This window comes from Mytilus californianus, unplaced genomic scaffold (assembly GCF_021869535.1).
Source record: "Mytilus californianus isolate M0D057914Y unplaced genomic scaffold, xbMytCali1.0.p SCAF_6, whole genome shotgun sequence".
Classification (NCBI taxonomy): Eukaryota; Metazoa; Mollusca; class Bivalvia; order Mytilida; family Mytilidae; genus Mytilus; species Mytilus californianus.
The window spans coordinates 94941815-94964648 of record NW_026262712.1 but is presented as its reverse complement, the minus strand read 5'-3'; the positions used below and the strand labels follow the sequence as shown (position 1 = coordinate 94964648).

Here is a 22834-nt window from a genome sequence, read left to right as displayed (position 1 = left end):
TTTAAATTATGTTTAAAGAAATGCATATTTATAAAGGAAGACCAGTAAAAATATCTGCAAATGTTTTCATCTTTTTTTTTTACAAAAAAATCCATATGAAAGATTTGACACTATATTTTTATTAATTCTATTATAAAATAGATTAAGTTAGCACTATGGTAAATTTAAATGGGTAATTATGGTTGCCAACTCCATTGGAAATTTGAATTGAGATTATGACCATATCTTGAGGGAAAGAATTTTTTGGGGGGAAAAAGGGGGGGGGATAAAAAGAAATTGTGGGGGGCCAATTTTTTCTCATTTCAGATTTCAGAAATTAAAAAGAATTATTCTTCAAATATTATTTTTTTTTCAAATTTCAAATATTTATTTGTTATGCCGAATCTAACAGTGTATTTAGATTTTTAATTTTGGGTCCAGTTTTCAAATTGGTCTACATTAATGTCCAAAGGGTCCAAAATTAAACTTTGTTTGATTTTAGCAAAAATTGAATATATGAGGTTCTTTGATATGCTGAATCTAAACATGTATTTAGATTTTTGATTTTTGGCCCAGTTTTCAAGTTGGTCCAAATTGGGGTCCAAAATTAAACTTTGTTTGATTTCAACAAAAATTGAATATATGGGGTTCTTTGATATGCTGAATCTTACCATGTATTTAGATTTTTTATTTGTGGACCCCGTTATCTAATTGGTTCATATTGAGGTCAAAAGGGTCCAAAATTAAACTTTGTTTGATTTCATCTAAAATTGAATTATTGGGGTTCTTTGATATTCCAAATCTAACCGTGTATTTAGGTTTTTAATTTTGGGTCCTGTTTTTTAAATTGGTCTACATTGAGGTCCAAAGGGTCCAAATTAAACTTAGTTTGATTTTAACAAAAATTGAATTCTTGGGGTTCTTTGATTTGCTGAATCTAAACATGTGTTTAGATTTTTGATTATGGGCCCAGTTTTCAAGTTGGTCCAAGATAGGTTCCAGTATTTAAACTTTGTTTGATTTCAACAAAAATTGAATATATGGGGTTCTTTGATATGCTGAATCTAAACATGTATTTAGATTTTTGATTATGGGCCCAGTTTTCAAGTTGGTCCAAATTGGGGTCCAAAATTAAACTTTGTTTGATTTCAACAAAAATTGAATATATGAGGTTCTTTGATATGCTGAATCTAACCATGTATTTAGATTTTTTATTTGTAGGCCCCACTATCAAATTGGTTCATATTGAGGTCAAAAGGGTTCAAAATTAAACTTTGTTTGATTTCATCGAAAATTGAATTATTGGGGTTCTTTGATATGCCAGATCTAACCGTGTTTTTAGATTTTTAATTTGGGTCCCGTTTTTTAAATTGGTCTTCATTGAGGTCCAAAGGGTCCAAAATTAAACTTAGTTTGATTTTAACAAAAATTGAATTCTTGGGGTTCTTTGATATGCTGAATCTAAACATGTGTTTAGATTTTTGATTATGGGCCCAGTTTTCAAGTTGGTCCAAGTTGGGGTCCAAAATTATATTTTTTTTTGATTTCAACAAAAATTGAATATATGGGGTTCTTTGATATGCTGAATCTAACCATGAACTTAGATTTTTTATTTGTGGGCCCCGCTATCAAATTGGTTCATATTGAGGTCAAAAGGGTCCAAAATTAAACTTCGTTTGATTTCATCAAAAATTGAATTATTGGGGTTTTTTGATATTCCAAATCTAACTGTGTATTTAGATTTTTAATTTTAAGTCCCGTTTTTTAAATTGGTCTACATTAAGGTCCAAAGGGTCCAAAATTAAACTTTGTTTGATTTTAACAAAAATTGAATATATGGGGTTCTTTGATATGCTGAATCTAACCATGTATTTTGATTTTGGACATTGGACCATAATAGGTAAATTCTGTGTCAGAAACCTATGCTGTGTCAAATATTTAATAACAATCCAAATTCAGAGCTGTATCAAGCTTGAATGTTGTGTCCATAATTGCCCCAACTGTTCAGGGTTCGACCTCTGCGGTCGTATCAAGCTGCGCCCCAGCGAAGCATTTTATTATAAACATTAGATTTACAGAACATGAAAATAAATATCAGTGATATTTCATCAGCACAAAAGTGCAAACTAGTGGGCTGGTGATACTCTCGGTGGACATAACATCCACCAGCATTGGCATACAAGAAGATAACTCTCAGGGATGTAACATCCACCAGCATTGGCATACATAAGATAACTCTCGGGGGACATAACATCCACCAGCATTGGCATACAAGAAGATAACTCTCAGGGACGTAACATCCACCAGCATTGGCATACAAGAAGATAACTCTCAGGGATGTAACATCCACCATCATTGGCATATAAGAAGATAACTCTGGGGGACGTAACATCCACCAGCATTGGAATATAAGAAGATAACTCTCGGGGACGTAACATCCACCAGCATTGGCATATAAGAAGATAACTCTGGGGGACGTAACATCCACCAGCAGTGTCATATAAGAAGATAACTCACAGGGACGTAACATCTACCAGTAGTGGCATATAAGAAAATAACTCTTGGGGATGTAACATCCACCAGCAGTGTCATATAAGAAGATAACTCACGGGGACGTAACATCTACCAGTAGTGGCATATAAGAAAATAACTCTTGGGGATGTAACATCCACCAGCAGTGTCATATAAGAAGATAACTCACGGGGACGTAACATCTACCAGTAGTGGCATATAAGAAGATAACTCTTGGGGATGTAACATCCACCAGCATTGGAATATAAGAAGATAACTCTCGGGGACGTAACATCCACCAGCATTGGCATATAAGAAGATAACTCTGGGGGACGTAACATCCACCAGCATTGGCATATAAGAAGATAACTCTCGGGGACATAACATCCACCAGTTATGAAACTTATACACAGTGCTTTTTACGACAAAACACAGATCAAGTTTGAATTTTGTTGGGGTCACTTTAACCATTCTCGAGTTATGCCCCTTTATAAATGGAAAAAAAAATGCAAAATTTTTAGTTTCTGTTCTCTAACTTAAGTTGCCTCAACCAAATGTTATAAAACTTATACACAATGCTCATTACCACAAGACACAGATCAAGGTGAATTTTAGTGGCGTCACTTTAACCATTACCGAGTAATGCCCCTTTATAAATCGAAAAATTGCAAAATTTTTAGTTTCCGTTCTGTAACTTAAGTTTGCCCCAACCAAACATTATGAAACCTATTCACAATACTTATTACCACAAAACTCAGATCTAGTACAAATTTGGGAAGCGTCACTTTTATTGTTTTTGAGTTATGTCCCTTTTATAATGTTGTATGCAAGCGGGGGCATTATCTGTGTCCATGGGGACTCATTTTCCATTTATTTTTTTTCTTACCTCAGATTTACATATTTGATGTATAACATACTAAAATACAAAAAGTCTAAAATAAACAATTAACAATACATGGACTCGATAAAATATCAGCATTTCATGTGTATTTTAGTCTAGACGCCATCTAATTAACCATTGAGATGACCTCGGAAGACTGCCGACGGTCATTTAACCCGATATGAACATAAATAGAAATAGAAATAGAAAGCGACCACATGCAATTGAATTTTCTAGGTCTGTTTGATTTCATGTTATAGGTTAAAACGATATGTTAATCATCGTTTTTTTACCTGTATAAGAAGGATTTTTTTTTTGGGATTGAATCAGTCAACAAAATGGTTCACCCTTGTTTCACTTTCAATGTATACATTCTTTTCCTTTTAATAGTCGAACACGCCTATTACATGCGTACCCCATCTCTGGCTAAGCGGTTAAATTGAAGTTCACATGAATACAGATTCACATGAGGTCGAATTATTCACTTGCAAGTGAAGTATATAATACATCAGCAATGTTTATAAGCTTATTTTGACAAATTTGGGCCAAACTAACTGCTTGTAACTAAATATTATTTCAAAATTTCGCTTCTATTGATACTTGAAACAAAAAGAATCATATTTTAAATTTTTGTACAACTCTTAGCTAATGCCCCTTTAAAGGAAATGTTAAATTTACTTGAACTGTATAATCATTTCCTGGGGAACCCTTTAAAGGAAAAGAGACATTTCCTATGAACAAAGATGTTAATTTTATTTCCTTGTCAATTAATTGTTGTTTTCTTTTTTGTTTTTGTTTCCTGTGACACAGAAAATTTATGAAATCTTGTATTTGTCTTTTTCTAAATAAGATTGAGTGCTGACTAATTAAAAAAAACATGCTATTAAATGTCCTTCATTGCCATAGCTTATGTTTTAATGTAATATTGATTGATTGATTGTTTCTTACTTGCTTGATGAACAGTGGCAAATAGTTCATGCATATTTTAGAAGTAGATCAAATTAACAATTAATATAATTCACAGTTTAATTCAGAATCTAATGCATTTTGGGTAATATTTTCAAAACCTTGCACCGATTTTTTGCCATTGGCTAACAACATCCTAAACAATGGAAATTCAACCACTGACAATGGAGTTATTTTCATTTTGGGGTATGAACAATGAAATTACCCATAATCCTTTAGATTCTGAAAAAGCGAATAAGATTTTTTAATTAATTGACCAGGAAGATTCACAGTAACTTTAGATTGCCACTAGATAATGAGGATATGTTTGATAGTGGCAACAATTTTTGTCTTGGACAGGCCAGATACAGATCCCACAGGAGTTCTTGCTAGGGTTCTTTGACATACAGAGAGCATATCACTCACCCTTCATGGGGCATAAGATTTAATGTCGCCATTTTGACTTGAAATGACTGTATTTATACACTATGCGATGACAAATTGAAGCCCAACACAAGGGTTTTAGTGCTATAGGGGAGAAGTAAAGGTATGATCATATTCTATACAATAGTCAACCCTTGGGGTCTCATTAGAGGGCATGATTTCATTGCCATAAAATGAAGTACTTGAGCTAACTTTAAATTACAGAGAAAATGAAAAAAACAAGTCTCCATGTTGCAGTGTTTTTAACTGAAGTATCATTTGAATCTATTTTTATGACACATTGTACGATCGAAGCCTGTCTGAATTATATGCAAGGCTTTTTGATGACAGGATAATGTTTCTGGTGATTACTGTGGATTGATTTATTTTCATGAGTACCAATTTTTGTGGATTGTGGAAAACTTTTTGTGAATATTTAATATAATGATTTTGCCAACGTCGGCATACAAGCCTATAGAAAATTTGTAAATTGTTGTTCACCTGTTCCCAAATAAATCAAGGAAATTTGGTATCTGACGAATAATAATGAATCCACAGAACATTAAGAATGCATTTTGTCTTTGTTTCCAGAAATTAATAAGTAGGGTTCATTAATTTTAAAAGGGTACTTATAATCAGATACAAATAATTCAACACTTATCTTGTATAGTACAATACTGTTAAATACTTAATTTGTGTCACCAAGACATATATTTCATGGTTGAGTGACAAAATTATGCTGTAAATAAAGGCAACAGTAGTATACCGCTGTTCGAAAGTCATAAATCGATTGAGACAAAAACAGTAATGTTGTGTTTATGTCTCTTTCTCGTGATTATCTTATTCTGTGAATTACACTGTATGTGTATTGTTTTGCTTTTTGTTTGGGGGTAGGGGTGAACTGAAGTGTCCAGTTAGATGAGTTGCACTGTCTACAGTTAGGTGAATTGCACTTTCTGTTTTGAGCGAATTGCAATGTCTGTTATCTGTTATTGGGTGGAATGCACTGTCTGATTTTGGGTAGATTGCATTATCTGTTGTTGTCTGTTATTGAATGAACTGCAATGTCTGTTGTTTGGATAATTGCTCTGTCTTTTGTTTCTTATTCAAAAGGAAGAGAGAATTTATCCACAAATATTTATTGATTCATAGTATATTTTTCGGTTAAAGTAGATATATATATATATATATATGTATATGTATGATATTAAATGTACACACTCCACTTTTGTGAAGAATCCATGTTCAGGACAGAATGTTGCTATAGGTAAGCATGAGGTTTTTACATGTTTGATTTAGTATTACAAATGAGACAACTGTACTTCATGTCTCCAAAACATTCCTCACAATAATTAGACTGACATTTCTCACATTGATGGAATTGAATTGTACCATTGTGCTTATTTTCACAACTTATGCATATCTTGTATTTCGGTAGACAAGGGCAAAAATATCTAGCAAATATTGGACAGCGGTATTCCATCCATCCACGGAAAGTTATACGATTTTCCATATGGAATTGCTTGTTACGAGATATGACATGCTGGGTCAGCCAATTCAACAGGGATTTTCTCTGGTGTCGTATTTTCTCATGAAGAAATTTTATCCTCTCAATATCTCGTTCTGGATAGAAGAATGTGACAATTTTCCTTCTTAAACGTAAACCATAAGCCTGCATTATAAGGAATACAAATGCAAAGAAGTAAAGAAAACTAAACTTGTAGATATTATTGTCATCTGGTTTACTGGGATTAGGGATACAAGTTGTTAGGTTAAACTCTACACCAAAGTCAGAATTCAATTCAACAGTGGTTAGGAAAGCTCTCAAAAATGCTGAAATAAATCCACTGCCTTCTACTGATACATTCAGATAACTGTTGCCACCAATATTTATATTCAGGTTACCATAGCGATCAATGAGCATCAGAACAAAGTAAAGGACATAGTCAAAGACAATGATAACAGTAGCTATCAAGAGATGAATTCCAATTTTAGTAATACCAGTTTTAGCATGAGCTATTTCTTTTGATGACAGCCATGGTGACCGAGTGTCTGCATAGTTTCTGCGTTCCTTTCTCTTCAGTGGCAAAACTGATGGTTTTCCCTGTGCTTTGCATTGCTGGTCATAAATCTTGAAAGCCTTTGTAATGTAGATATTGTCATAGCGATCCTTACTGAGGAACTTCTTAAGATAGAAGATTGACTTGAGAAATAATAACAATAGAGTGATGATGAGAATGTTACTGACTATACCAGATACTGTTAGAATCCATTTAGTTCTAGACTGTATGTCAGCTTTCACTTCGGAAATGATTTGTGCTGCTGTTTTTGAGGAATTGATATTTCCAGTTGCACTGATACCTCCATCAAAGTCAAAATAAAAGAAGGAGATGACAGTGTTAAGGACGGAATTAACCGCATTATTCGCACCTTCTATGACAGTTGATATGAATTTAATAGGCTTACAGACGAGAACATTGGCTACTTGGACAACTTTACAAACATCGCCAATGTCAAGAACGACACATATCTTATCCAAAACCCCTCTCTTTGACCTACAAAGGAAATTAAATGTTCATGATTGATAAACTGAAATACTGTAATTCGACTTATACTTTGAGGCACATTTTTGTGTTAAGCAGACTTTGTAGCAATTTATTTTTTGATTTTCTTTTTAGTTACCAAAATGTCCAGTTTGAAAAATAATATCAATAATGCCATTGATATCATTCCTCTGAAAAATACTTAAACCAAACAAAGAAGGTGCAAAATAAATACAATAAAGGCAACAAATAAATGTCTTAATCCTTGAAACACATGTTTTAATATAGCACAGTTAGTTTGTTCATTTTTGCATCATGTCAAGACAACTTTTGTTGGTATGTACCGTATGTGTTCTAAGCAGTAAGAATGTCCGGATCATAAAATGCCATATGTATTTGACTAAATGTTGGAAGAATTTTTTGTATGTATCATTTGAATTGCAATCTTCATGATTTATGTTTATTCTCTAACCTACCATTTCAGTGAATGTGGTTTATGTTTATTCTCTAACCTACCATTTCAGTGAATGTGGTTTATGTTTATTCTCTAACCTACCATTTCTGTACATGTGGTTTATGTTTATTCTCTAACCTACCATTTCTGTACATGTGGTTTATGTTTATTCTCTAACCTACCATTTCTGTACATGTGGTTTATGTTTATTCTCTAACCTACCATTTCAGTACATGTGGTTGATGTTTATTCTGTAACCTACCATTTCAGTACATGTGGTTTATGTTTATTCTCTAACCTACCATTTCTGTACATGTGGTTTATGTTTATTCTGTAACCTACCATTTCAGTACATGTGGTTTATGTTTATTCTCTAACTTTCTATTTCAGTACATGTGGTTTATGTTTATTCTCTAACCTACCATTTCTGTACTTGTGGTTTATGTTTATTCTCTAACCTACCATTCCAGTACTTGTGGTTTATGTTTATTCTGTAACCTACCATTTCAGTACATGTGGTTTATGTTTATTCTCTAACCTACCATTTCTGTACATGTGGTTTATGTTTATTCTGTAACCTACCATTTCAGTACATGTGGTTTATGTTTATTCTCTAACCTTCTATTTCAGTACATGTGGTTTATGTTTATTCTCTAACCTACCATTTCTGTACTTGTGGTTTATGTTTATTCTCTAACCTACCATTCCAGTACTTGTGGTTTATGTTTATTCTGTAACCTACCATTTCAGTACATGTGGTTTATGTTTATTCTCTAACCTACCATTTCTGTACATGTGTATTATGTTTATTCTGTAACCTACCATTTCAGTACATGTGGTTTATGTTTATTCTCTAACCTTCTATTTCAGTACATGTGGTTTATGTTTATTCTCAACCTACCATTTCTGTACTTGTGGTTTATGTTTATTCTCTAACCTACCATTCCAGTACTTGTGGTTTATGTTTATTCTGTAACCTACCATTTCAGTACCTGTGGTTTATGTTTATTCTGTAACCTACCATTTCTGTACATGTGGTTTATGTTTATTCTGTAACCTACCATTTCAGTACATGTGGTTTATGTTTATTCTCTAACCTACCTTTTCAGTACATGTGGTTTATGTTTATTCTCTAACCTACCATTTCTGTACATGTGGTTTATGTTTATTCTGTAACCTACCATTTCAGTACATGTGGTTTATGTTTATTCTCTAACTTTCTATTTCAGTACATGTGGTTTATGTTTATTCTGTAACCTACCATTTCAGTACATGTGGTTTATGTTTATTCTGTAACCTACCATTCCAGTACATGTGGTTTATGTTTATTCTGTAACCTACCATTTCTGTACATGTGGTTTATGTTTATTCTCTAACCTACCATTCCAGTACTTGTGGTTTATGTTTATTCTGTAACCTACCATTTCAGTACATGTGGTTTATGTTTATTCTGTAACCTACCATTTCTGTACATGTGGTTTATGTTTATTCTGTAACCTACCATTTCAGTACATGTGGTTTATGTTTATTCTCTAACCTACCTTTTCAGTACATGTGGTTTATGTTTATTCTCTAACCTACCATTTCAGTACATGTGGTTTATGTTTATTCTCTAACCTACCTTTTCAGTGAATGCTGTTTATGCAGTCGGGTGTCATTGGTTATCTTCTCAGCATTCCTAGATTTTAGGTAGATACCATATCTTTGTAATGGTGTGTCTTGCCCAATCAGCTGTTTAGCTAACTCTATTGCATTTTTCTCTTCCTCTGTCATAGCTCTCCTTCTTTTCCTTTTTTTCCCAAACACCCTACGGAAACCATTTCCAATTGACCTCACTACTGAATCCCCAGTATTAGCCACGTCTTTCCCAAAGTTGATAATATCGTCTGTAGGGTCAACAGAATTAAGTGCTTTTTCACACTCGGATTTAGCACTGTTGATTCCCTGCTCACATTTAGACTGAGCTGTGTTAATACCATTACTACACTCCTAGGAAAATAAAAAGTACAGTGATACAGGGAGAAAAAAAGAAATGTGTGGAAACGTATTTAAAAGGAGAAAAACTAGAAATCAAAGAAAACAGGTAAAAGGGAGGAAATAATAGAAAAGCAGAGAAAGTTACTAATAATGTTTGAGTCATATCAAATAACATTTAGCTTTAGATAGGAAGATATAACAAAGTAAACAAATATGACTAGATTCTCTTTATATTTTATTGTCTGTGGCTTACCTTGTGTTTTATATAAGTAACACTTAAGTTATTTTGTGGTTCCTGTGACATACATTGTATATGTGATTTTTATACGACAGCAAAAATTAAAAATTTGTTGGTCGTATATTGGTATGACGTTGGCGTCGTCGTCGTTGTCGTCGTCCGAAGACACATTGGATTTTGCACTCTAACTATAGTTTAAGTGAATGGATCTCCATGAAATTTTACCATAAGGTTCAATACCACAAAAGGAAGGTTGGGATTGATTTTGGGGGTTATGGTACCAACAGTTAAGGAATTAGGGGCCAAAAATAAGCATTTTTGTAACTTCCAGACATAACTTGTGTGTTAGTGTATGGATCTCTCTGACATTGTACCACAAGGTTCCATATCGCAAAGGGAATGCTGGGATTGATTTTGGGGGTAATTGCCTGAAAATTTTAGGAATTAGGGGCCAAAAAAGAAGCATTTTTCTAGTTTCATGATAATAACTTGTGTGTAAGTGTATGGATCTTTCTGAAATTGAACTACAAGGTTCCATATCACAAAGGGAAAGCTGGAATTGAGTTTGGGGGTAATTGCCCATAACGTTTAGGAATAAGGGGCCAAAAATAGCACTTTTCTAGTTTCCAGACAATAACTTGTGTTCAAGTGTATGGATCTCTCTGAAATTGTACTGCAAGGTACTATACCACATAGGGAAGGCTGGGATTGATTTTTGGGGTAATTGCCTCAAAATTTTAGGAATTAGGGGCCAAAAAGGGGCAAAAAACAAGCATTTTTCTAGTTTCAGGACAATAACTTGTGTGTAAGTGTATGGATCTTTATGAAATTGTACTACAAGGTTCCATATCACAAAAGGAAAGCTGGGTTTGAGTTTGGGGGTAATTGCCCGAAATGTTTTGGAATTTGGGGCCAAAAACGGGCCTAAAAACAAGCATTTTTCTAGTTTCCAGACAATAACTTGTGTTCAAGTGTATGGATCTCTCTGAAATTGTACTGCAAGGTACCATACCACAAAGGGAAGGCTGGGATTGAGTTTGGGGGTGATGAATCATAAGGGGGTTAAAAAAATTTAGGGGAGGGATTTTTTTTTTCTTTAAAATTTTCTATTTTAAATTGGTTATTTCTGATTTATATATAAAAGCAAATAATAATGATATGGTTTGAATAGGTAAATTAAAAAATTTTAAGTTCTTAGACCACATTCATTCTGTGTCAGAAACCTATGCTGTGTCAAATATAATTATTTTTAACGAGTTATGCCCCTTGGAAATATTAGTTGTAATGGAAATCGCATTGTAATTGCTCCAAAGCCTTCATTTTTCTAAGATATTTATAAAAAGTTTTTAAAGAACAAAAAAAAGTGTTTTTTTTTAGTAATGGCCCTTGTACCTTGGATAGAAAAAATATGTGCAACACAGAGGACACTGGAACTCTGTTCTTTTATTCTCTTGAATTAAGTTCTGATATCAGCATCTTATAATAAGTACTGATATTTTCATATCTTATCATAATGATTTATTACTGTCTAATCATGAAGATATCTTGGTATGTTATAATTTTAACTGATATATTGGTATCTTATAACTAGTTCTGATATATTTGTATCTAATTATTAAGACTGATATATTGAAAACTTATTATTAGTTTTGATGGTGTCTTAAAAATAGTACTTATATCTTTGTTCTTATAAATTATAGATATTTTGGGATCTTACAATTAATACTGATATTTTGGGATCTTACAATTAGTACTGATATTTTGGGATCTTACAATTAGTACTGATATTTTGGGATCTTACAATTATTACTGATATTTTTGGATCTTACAATTAGCACTGATATTTTGGGATCTTACAATTAGCACTGATATTTTGGGATCTTGCAATTAGCCCTGATATTTTGGGATCTTACAATTAGTACTCATATATCTTATATATAGTTACTACATGTATTGGTATTTGTTATCTTATATATAGTTACTATTGGTATTTGTTATCTTATATATAGTTACTATTGGTATTTGTTATCTTATATATAGTTACTACATGTATTGGTATTTGTTATCTTATATATAGTTACTAATGGTATTTGTTATCTTATATATAGTTACTATTGGTATTTGTTATCTTGGTATGGTATAATTAAAATTGTTATCTCTGTTAATCGCTATTTGGTATATTTTTCTTTGATCTTTCGATGATAATTTTTCATATCATGCAACCTGCTTGAGATATATAATAACCGCTAGTATCTGAGGTCCATTAGCAACTGCTAATTTCTTCTCAGTCCAGAGAAAGAATGTATGACATCATGGATTGACAAATTTCGAACAGTGTCAGTCCAATTAATGTCCCATAATACAAAATTCCTTTGAAGAACTCTAAATAAATAGCAATTAAAATATACATGTTACATTTATTTGTTCTGCTTCCTAACAAGCTACTTGTGAAAAAAGCACGGATAAATTCTATTTCATATCTTTTTTTCTTAAACTGCAAATATGATACCATAACTGTTTCACTAAAGTAAATTAAACTAATACCTTAGCTGCATTTTCTAGTGCATTCTTAGCTGCATTGAGACCATTCACAAAAGCATCAACTGCATTAGTAACTGGTGCAATAGCACTTTTAATAGAATTTGCAATGTTCTTCAACTTGTCAAGGCCTTCATAAATTGTCCGTTCTATTCTTCTGATTGGTTCTTCAAGCTGACTTCTGAGGATAGAAGTCTGGTTGTAGATCAGTTCCTGGGTGCAGGCCATTGATTCAGATGCTTGCTCTGCATTGTATACAATGTTGACTACAGGACCAGCAAGTAACATGGCAAAAATAATGGACATAAATACAGCTCGTCCTTTTCCAGTGAACAGGTTTGGAACCATCAGTAAAAAGATGCATCTCATGTGCGTAGACAGGGCTAATGCTACACATATAGGAAGGGATAATCCAAGTGTTATGTAGCAAGAGTTTTGTAGAGAATAATCATAACTGTATCGTAAAAGAACAAACAGGATTCCACAGGCAATAAAACCTCCAAATATCCCAAAGATGGCTTTCAGGATCCTATATTCACCACGACTACTTTGGACCAGGTTGTTTCCAAAGGATTTGACTGGCTTTGGAACCATTTTAGGAAGTTTGACACCTATAATATTTGAATGTCCAGGAACACGAGTTAGTCTTCTTTGTAAGACATGATCAGGAATTTCTGCCTTATTCCGAGGAACCAAAGTTTCTGTACTTTCGCTGTTGTTTTTGGACATCAGGACTAATTCATCAGTCATCTTCTTTGCCAATGACATTCTTTTGACCTTGTCTTTGAATGACAATTTCTTGACAATGAAATTAGTTGGAAATGTTCCAGTTTTACCAGTTGATATATTTAGCCCCATAGACCAGCCATTACTGACATCCTCGACATTGGATATAATATCCCCGACACAAAGGTTGATGTCTGTATCTACGGAGGCTTGGTATGTAAATCTGACTTTAAACATGATTGCAGACCTGGAATTTAAAACAAACAGAAAAATTATCTCTTAAAATATATATTTATTTATTCTTAAAGTTGATATTTAATAATGAAACAAATAGGACATTGCTTTATTATATGTGACTGTCATACAAGTGAGAGGTTTAGCTAGCTATAAAACCAGGTTTAATCCATCATTTTCTACATAAGGAAATGCCAGGACGTACCAAGTCAGGAATATGATAGTTGTTTTCCATTCGTTTGATGTGTTTGAGCTTTTGATTTTGCCATTTGATAAGGGACTTTCCGTTTTGAGTTTTCCTTGGAGTTCGGTATTTTTGTTATTTTACTTTTTAATGTATCATTGGGTTGCTGTTTCATTGACATATAACCAACTTCTCAGTTATCTATAATTGTTCTACTATATATGGAAGTTTATACCAGGTACTTGTTGGATTTGGTTTCCTTGACATTTACCAATCTAAGGGACATTTACACCTTAATCCAGAAAAGCGCTTCATACGCATGAAATTATTACACATGTTGTTTTCAATTTTTTAACTTGCCACAGTCATATGTTTTTATGTAAATTTGATCTACTTGTCAACTTATAAACTTTAAGATAAAAGAAATAAAACTTTGAAGTATTCTAATCATTATGCTATTATGTACAAATAGCTATTTCATTACATGAGTGTGTCCACTTCATGATATTCATGATATATATATATGTATATAGTCATGTTTTTTACATTCTTTTTTACATCTCATCTGTTAGTGACACTTGTTTATACTGTGAGGGAGGCATAATGTTCTGTTTTATGGACGTCCAAAGTGGTACATATATAATTGAAATTTGCCACTACATTTGAAAAAATTTAAGTTATAAGAACTTGAAATTTACAACTTACACATTTTAAATGTCATGGTATGACCTTTGCAGGTAATGCTGTTTTATTTATTTTTATAAAAATATTATTTATTTATTTTATTATTTTATTTTTTATAGAAGGGGATGGGTTTAAAATTATACTGTACAATCATTATGAATTTACATAATGTTGAATAAAAATTATTATCATAAAAAAGATTAAAACCACTATGATCCATCTAAACATGAATGATTAGTTGTATTTACTGATATTCAAAACTTGAAACATTTCATTCTTTTAATTATGAGTAGCAGTTTTGGTTATGCATTTAAATAAAATGCAGATATAATAGAGATTAAATTTATTTGAATTAAGAAATTCATTTTAAAAAAGATAATGTAAAGAATGTAACTTACCTTAGTTTCTACAGCTTTGAATGAATGTAAAGAATCTAACTTAATCTAACCTTTGAATGGATATCACTGCTGATAAATACATGCATATTCATTTGACCTCTGAACTCATTTGTCATATCCATGTTTATTGGTTTGACCCATCATTGACAAATTAAGTATCAAATTGTTAAAAACAATTAGTAAATTAGTTTAGTATTCATCAGATACAAAATTCTATAATTAGTAATTATACTAATGTCATAAATTTTAAGAGGGGAGTCTGACATAGTAGGTACTCAGTGCTGTGTTTAATTTTGTTGGCCAAATAAAGGTATTATTTCTCATTGTCCATTTGAGGTTTATGGATAATAAATGATACTTTAAAATTTTAATACAATGAAATGAGCCACTAAAAACAATGTCAATTTAAATTTGCCAATCTGCATAAGGATTATTTAGTGGTTGATGTTTAGAGCCAGACTCAATCTTTGATCAGGTGAATCTAGTTGACCCTTCATTATTGTTTGGTGTCTGTGATCATAAAACTCTAGTTTACCCTCCCTCATTGTCTGGTTTCTGTGATCACCAAACTCTAGTTTACCCTCCCTCATTGTCTGGTTTCCGTGATCACCTAACTATAGTTTACCCTCTGTTTTTGTCTGGTTTCTGTGATCAACTAATTCTAGTTTACCCTCTGTTATTGTCTGGTTTCTGTGATCACCAAACTCTTGTTTACCATCCGTTATATTCTGGTGTCTGGGATCCCCTAACTCTAGTTTATCTTCTGTTATTGTCAGGTTTCTGTGATTACCTAACTCTAGTTTATCCTCTGTTATTGTCAGGTTTCTGTGATTACCTTATATTGTCTGGTTTCTGTGATCACCAAACTTTTGTTTACCCTCCGTCATTGTCTGGTTTCTGTGATCAACTAATTCTAGTTTACCCTCTGTTATTGTCTGGTTCTGTGATCAACTAATTCTAGTTTACCCTCTATTATTGTCTGGTTTCTGTGATCACCAAACTTTTGTTTACCCTCCGTTATTGTCTGGTTTCTGTGATCAACTAATTCTAGTTTACCCTCCGTTATTGTCTGGTTTCTGTGATCAACTAATTCTAGTTTACCCTCTGTTATTGTCTGGTTTCTGTGATCAACTAATTCTAGTTTACCCTCTGTTATTGTCTGGTTTCTGTGATCACTAAACTCTTGTTGACCATCCATTATTTTCTGGTGTCTGTGATCACCTAACTCTAGTTTATCCTCTGTTATTGTCAGGTTTCTGTGATCACATAACTGTAGTTTACCTTCTGCTATTGTCTGGTTTTTGAGATCACCTAATTCTAGTTAACCCTCTTTAATTGTCTGTTTTTGATGATGACTTAATTTTAGTTTACCCTCCATTTTTTGTGGAGCCTGCGACTTTTGTCGCAGAAAGCTCGACATAGGGATAGTGATCTTGCAGCAGCGGTGGCGGTGTTAACTAACTTCTTAAAAGCTTAATATTTCAGAAGGTAGAAGACCTAGATGAATCATACTTTGTATATAGATGCCTTATGTTATGAAGTTTCCGTCTGTCATATGTCCTTTGTCCTTGACCTCATTTTCATGGTTCAGTGACTATTTGAAAAAAAAGTTAAGATTTTTTGACATGTTAATTTCTCTCTTATTATGAGTAATAGGATGATTATATTTGGTATTTGACTACCTTGCACAGTCCTCATGCCTGTCAGACAGTTTTCACTTGACTATTACCTCATTTCATGGATCAGTGAACAATGTTCAAGTTTTTCGTTGTCAAGTCCATATCTCAGATACTATAAGCAATAGGTCTACTATATTTGGTGTATGGAATGATTGTGAGGTGTACATGTCCAACTGGCAGGTATCATCTGACCTTGACCTCATTATCATAGTTCATTGGTCAATGATAAGTTTTTGTGGTTAAGTTTGTTTCTTCGATACTATATTTGATACGTCAACTATATTTGATCCATGGAATAATTGTAAAGTGTACATGTCTGTCTGGCAGGGTTCATCTGGCCTTGACCTCATATTCATGGTTCATTGGTCAATATAAAGTTTTCATGGTTTGGTCTGTTTCTTGTATACTATAAGCAATAGGTCAACTATATTCAATGTATGGAATGATTGTAAGGTGTACCTGTATTTCTGGCTTGGTTTATCTGACCTTGACCTCATATTATTGGATCATGATAAGTTAATGTGATACTTGTAGTAAAGCTTTATATTCAGGGCTATAAACATAAAATCAATGGTAGTAAAGCAGGCGAGACATTTCAGTGTGTGCACTCTTGTGTTTGTATTGATGTTGGAAATTATTTGACAGCTGGTTATTAGGTGAAGTTTTCAGGAGTAAATTTGTTGAGTTGTTATTCAAGAGATATGTCTCGCATGCTTAACTAATATATTTTCAAATTTCTGTTGAAAATCTTTATAATACTTATTTCTTACTATAGGTATCACTATCATATGAATTTTACATAATCAATGATCTATCAGTATGTCGGAAATTCCAGAAGAACTCTGTCACACAGACTTGTACACCTTACGGTTTGTTGACCGTTATGGAATATCTGTTTCACAGATGACGATGGATATGTTCCAATTGTCGTAATTACAATCCTGTCCCCTTGTCTCCGAATGTGACCTACGGAATTAGACTTATCACCTAGTTTGTCTTACATGGGCAACAGGACAGGTGCCACATGTGGAGCAGGATCTGCTTACCCTTCTTTAGCACCTGAGATCACCCCCAGTTTTTGGTGGGGTTCGTGTTGCTTAGTTTTTAGTTTTCTATGTTGTGTTTTGTGTACTGTTGTTTGTCTGTTGGTCTTTTTCTTTTTTAGCCATGGCGTTGTCAGTTTATTTTTCGACTTATGAGTTTGAATGTCCCTTTGGTATCTTTCAACTCTCTTTTAGAATAATTCTATGCACTGAATAAAATGGACCAATTACTTAAAGTATCAAAGACAAAGGACTTTATCACAAAAACTTACCATAAAATGAGTTTAAATCTGAGGAACCTTCAGACATACAAGCACCATAAAATGAGTTTAAATCTGAGGAACCTTCAGACATACAAGCACCATAAAATGAGTTTAAATCTGAGGAACCTTCAGACATACAAGCACCATAAAATGAGTTTAAATCTGAGGAACCTTCAGACATACAAGCACCATAAAGTTAGTTTAAATCTGAGGAACCTTCAGACATACAAGCGCCATAAAATGAGTTTAAATCTGAGGAACCTTCAGACATACAAGCACCATAAAATGAGTTTAAATCTGAGGAACCTTCAGACATACAAGCACCATAAAATGAGTTTAAATCTGAGGAACCTTCAGACATACAAGCACCATAAAATGAGTTTAAATCTGAGGAACCTTCAGACATACAAGCACCATAAAATGAGTTTAAATCTGAGGAACCTTCAGACATACAAGCACCATAAAATGAGTTTAAATCTGAGGAACCTTCAGACATACAAGCACCATAAAGTGAGTTTAAATCTGAGGAACCTTCAGACATACAAGCACCATAAAGTGAGTTTAAATCTGAGGAACCTTCAGACATACAAGCACCATAAAATGAGTTTAGATCTGAGGAACCTTCAGACATAACAAGCACCATAAAATGAGTTTAAATCTGAGGAACCTTCAGACATACAAGCACCATAAAATGAGTTTAAATTGGAGGAACCTTCAGACATTACAAGCACCATAAAATGAGTGTAAATCTGAGGAACCGTCAGACATACAAGCACCATAAAATGAGTTTAAATCTGAGGAACCTTCAGACATACAAGCACCATAAAATGAGTTTAAATCTGAGGAACCTTCAGACATACAAGCACCATAAAATGAGTTTAAATCTGAGGAACCTTCAGACATTACAAGCACCATAAAATGAGTTTAAATCTGAGGAACCTTCAGACATTACAAGCACCATAAAATGAGTTTAAATCTGAGGAACCTTCAGACATACAATAAAATGAGTTTAAATCTGAGGAACCTTCAGACATACAAGCACCATAACATGAGTTTAAATCTGAGGAACCTTCAGACATACAAGCACCATAAAATGAGTTTAAATCTGAGGAACCTTCAGACATACAAGCATCATAAAATGAGTTTAAATCTGAGGAACCTTCAGACATTACAAGCACCATAAAATGAGTTTAAATCTGAGGAACCTTCAGACATTACAAGCACCATAAAATGAGTTTAAATCTGAGGAACCTTCAGACATACAATAAAATGAGTTTAAATCTGAGGAACCTTCAGACATACAATAAAATGAGTTTAAATCTGAGGAACCTTCAGACATACAAGCACCATAAAATGAGTTTAAATCTGAGGAACCTTCAGACATACAAGCATCATAAAATGAGTTTAAATCTGAGGAACCTTCAGACATTACAAGCACCATAAAATGAGTTTAAATCTGAGGAACCTTCAGACATTACAAGCACCATAAAATGAGTTTAAATCTGAGGAACCTTCAGACATACAATAAAATGAGTTTAAATCTGAGGAACCTTCAGACATACAATAAAATGAGTTTAAATCTGAGGAACCTTCAGACATACAAGCACCATAAAATGAGTTTAAATCTGAGGAACCTTCAGACATACAAGCACACTTTGGTTTTTAATGCTCTTCTACTTCATAATTGTTTTGGCTTTGGTCTGTTTTGATTGAAGTGCCACTTATGAGTTTATTGTTGACAAAACATGTGTCTTGGGGTCCTTAATGAACGTACTGGGTATCTGTGATGACATTTTACAATCATTTTATACAAAGAATATTGTTGAATATACTTACAGTACCTCAGCAACAGACCCAATCACAAAAATTTAGGTTGATCCCTGCGACATGCATATTAGACATTTGAGACAAGATATATGCCTGTCTTTTCTTTGATGAGATTTTCATAAAAATAGCCAGTATCTTTAAGCATTTCAGTCTTCACGATAAACTTTTGAATCTACAGGCCCAAAGCTGAATTATACAAAATTTTTAGTTAGATTCTATTGGCCTGTAGAGATGATTTTTACAGGCCCAACCACATTTTTACAAGCCTGGGCTGGTGGGCCTGTGGTTGAACGTGATGACTGGCATTTGCTTCAGCTCTCACTTTATGTTCCAATCGACGTAACCACAACCCCATTCGCCTTTTCCCCTTCTCGTAGGAATTAAACAAGGACATCTAGACACAATACACAAAGTATTTTTAAGTGTACAGAAATGATCATCTACTCATCTCTTTAGTTATATATATATAGGGCTAGTCAGTAGTATGAACTAGTTAATAAGTGGAAGTAAAATAATATGTGTTCCTATTAGAAAAATAAAATCTGATGCTTTGTTTTGTTACAGAACAAATTTTATCCAAATGGATCATGTGCTTATACTTTATGCATGATATCTTTCTCTGCAACTAATCATTATACAAAGAGAGGCAATTCAAATGTAACTAGTTTCATATTCTTTAAGTAAATAAAATAATTGTCTTGAATTATGAAAAACAATATCTTTTTTTTACATCTAATCATCTGAAGGATTATACAAAGAATCATCTGAAGGCTTATACAAAGAGATGCAAAATCAAATTTAACTAGTTTCATATTCTTTAAGTAAATAAAATAATTGGTTTGAATTTATGAAAAAAAATTGATTACTGACTGCACCATCTATATACAATATATATTCATTGTTGGAAAATATTAAATTTATCTTTAGAAACAGGACGAAAAAGCCAGGCTAGCTTAGCTTTTCTCCTGTTATGTAGCAAGTACAAATAATTTTGATATTTGATAATTTCCGACAATGTACAAATATAGTTTTATCCTATAATCTACACCAGGCACTTTAATAAGGTTTAGTTGTTTTGATCCAATGCTTTCATCAAATGTAACTTGTTTCGTTTTCTGTAAGTTGTACAGTAGTTGGCTGACTGCAGGATGAAAGAATATTATTTCCTGCAGTTTTTTGAAAAAATTGTATAAAATTTTTTTGAATATTCTGTAAGCCAAAATTTTGTTTTGAAGGTATTTAAAGAGAAAAAAAGCAACAAAAAAAAATAATATTTATAGTCCTCTATTTCTTGATATACGAGTTCAAAAGATTGGATGGATAAGTACGGTTTTTCAACATATCTTGTTGGACATGGTGTGTATTCTTGACTGAATATTAATTTATAAAAGTAAATTAAATATCAGATATATAATATAAAATCAGTGTTGTTATTTTCTACAGATAGGACATGTACGTCCAAAATAATTAAAACACTCAGAACAGTAAGTCCCGGCGCAGTTTGTTTTTTTACATTCTTGTAATGTATGACTAGATCCTTGGTTAGCTCCACAGTTCATACAGAATTTTAGATCCATTTGTTCCACTTTTAAGCAAGGACATATTGCGGATAACATTTGTTTTACAGACATTCTTTGTTCAGCAATTTTTTGTTTCTTTAATGAGTTAACATGTTGTTTAATGAAAGTGTCTCTTCTCTTGCGGATGTAGAGGATTTTCTTCTGCAGAAACATGGTACATTCCTTTTCCTGTTCAGGGTAGTAGAAGGCACATATTCTGCGATTGTATCTTGCTCCGTAGGCTTGCATGAAAACCAGGAGTATAGCAGCAATGTATGCTGAACCAAGAACTGGAATGTCGGTAGCATCAGGTGCTGTTGGATTTGGCAGGCATATTGTTGTATTATAACTAGCTTCATATGTGTTTTGAATGTTAATGTTATTTATAAAAGTGTTTATAAAGGCAGCCATTTGTCCTCCCTTGACCTTTAGGTTTATTTTACTTTGTCCAGTGACCTCTACATTTATCTGGCCATACCTGTATACAAGGTACAGTATATAGAAGAGTACGTAATTAAGGAACACTATCAGAGCACTCAGTAACATGTGTAGTAGGAGCTGGGAAATACCAATTAAACTCTGAATTTTCTCTTTTGGAGACATTCTCAAGGAGGTTCTATCTGTGTATAGTTTCTTTTCCTTCTTTTGTAGAGGTAACACGCCGCATTGTCCTTTCTCTCATGTTTCAGGATCATAACCCTTAAACTGTGTAGTAATGTAAATGTTAACAAATTCATTCTTGGCGAGATAATTTTTCAGATAAAAAAATGATTGTGATAGGAGCAACAGAAGCGACAGAGCTGAAAGTTTGCTCATAATCTCAATGATGTAATTAAATGTGATTTTCTTTTCTGTTAGGGCCGCCTCAACCTCCGCTATCAATTCTTTAGCTGTTTTAGAAGCATTATAAACCTTGTCAAGCTGAGACTGGTTGATGATGTTGAATTGAAACCATTTTTTGACTTCTTTGACCAGATTGACAGCAGATTCCGCGAGTTTCTCGGCTGCATTATCAAGTGTTTTGACTGGTGAACATAGGAAAGATGGTTTGACTACAACACAAACCTGTTCTATATCTAAAACTTTACAGATAGCTGTTAAATCAAATCCTGGAACATACCTGCAAAAATTGTACTAGTTACTGTTCTTATTGTCTGGTGTCTGTTATTGTAACAGTGGTATGATTTCGCCAGTGTACTTTATCCGGAGGAAGAAATCCCCAGTGATTTTTATCCACCAACAAAAAATCACCTTATAATGACTGGTGGATGTTTAACACAGGACCCGGATAGAAAACCCTAGTGATTTTTATCCACCAACAAAAAATCACTAGGGTTTTCTATCCGGGTCCAGTGTAAAACATCCACCAGTCATTATAAGGTTCTAAAAAGGTTTTTTTGAAGGGGAAATATATATAAAATGTGGCTTAATAGTTTTTAGTGTATTTGAAAATTGCGCAATAGTTGATTTATGTAAAAAGTGGAGAGTTTTCATCCAAGGAATGTTCACACTAGTGTTTTTGAACCAGGAATGATTACACTAGTGATTTTGTACCAGAATGATTGCACTAGTTATTTTATACCCGGCGGGATTAATTACAGTAGTGCTTTAGATTCATTCATTGATGAAGTGATTAGTACTCATTTTGAACACACGATAACACAATAATGCTTATTAATGAATGAGTTTTAAATAATTTTTCTATGCAAATCTATAAAGTCATATGCTTTTAAATTGTCACCAATTGTA

At 33.1% G+C, this 22834-nt stretch overlaps 2 protein-coding genes across 5 annotated transcripts in view; one reads left to right on the top strand and one right to left on the bottom strand.

Annotated features, from left to right (window-relative positions):
- The window catches only part of LOC127704886 (cysteine--tRNA ligase, cytoplasmic-like), a 223621-nt gene that overhangs the window by 118661 nt on the left and 82126 nt on the right, over nucleotides 1–22834 (top strand). The gene's annotated exons all lie outside the window — the stretch shown is intronic.
- On the bottom strand, nucleotides 5874–14770 carry LOC127704885 (DC-STAMP domain-containing protein 2-like). 3 transcript variants are annotated; one of them, XM_052209117.1, is made up of 4 exons: nucleotides 14715–14770; nucleotides 12495–13461; nucleotides 9357–9724; nucleotides 5874–7293 (listed from the first exon to the last, which is right to left on the bottom strand). In XM_052209117.1, exons 2-4 carry the CDS (start codon nucleotides 13449–13451, stop codon nucleotides 6021–6023), a joined length of 2598 nt encoding a protein of 865 aa, XP_052065077.1. In that variant the 5' UTR covers nucleotides 13452–13461; nucleotides 14715–14770; the 3' UTR covers nucleotides 5874–6020. The 3 variants fall into 3 exon arrangements, 2 of the variants coding, with proteins under 2 accessions (XP_052065077.1, XP_052065078.1); XR_007983558.1 differs by lacking the exon at nucleotides 5874–7293 and adding an exon at nucleotides 9010–9032 and having other exon boundaries at nucleotides 9153–9724; XM_052209118.1 differs by lacking the exon at nucleotides 5874–7293 and adding an exon at nucleotides 9054–9152 and having other exon boundaries at nucleotides 9353–9724.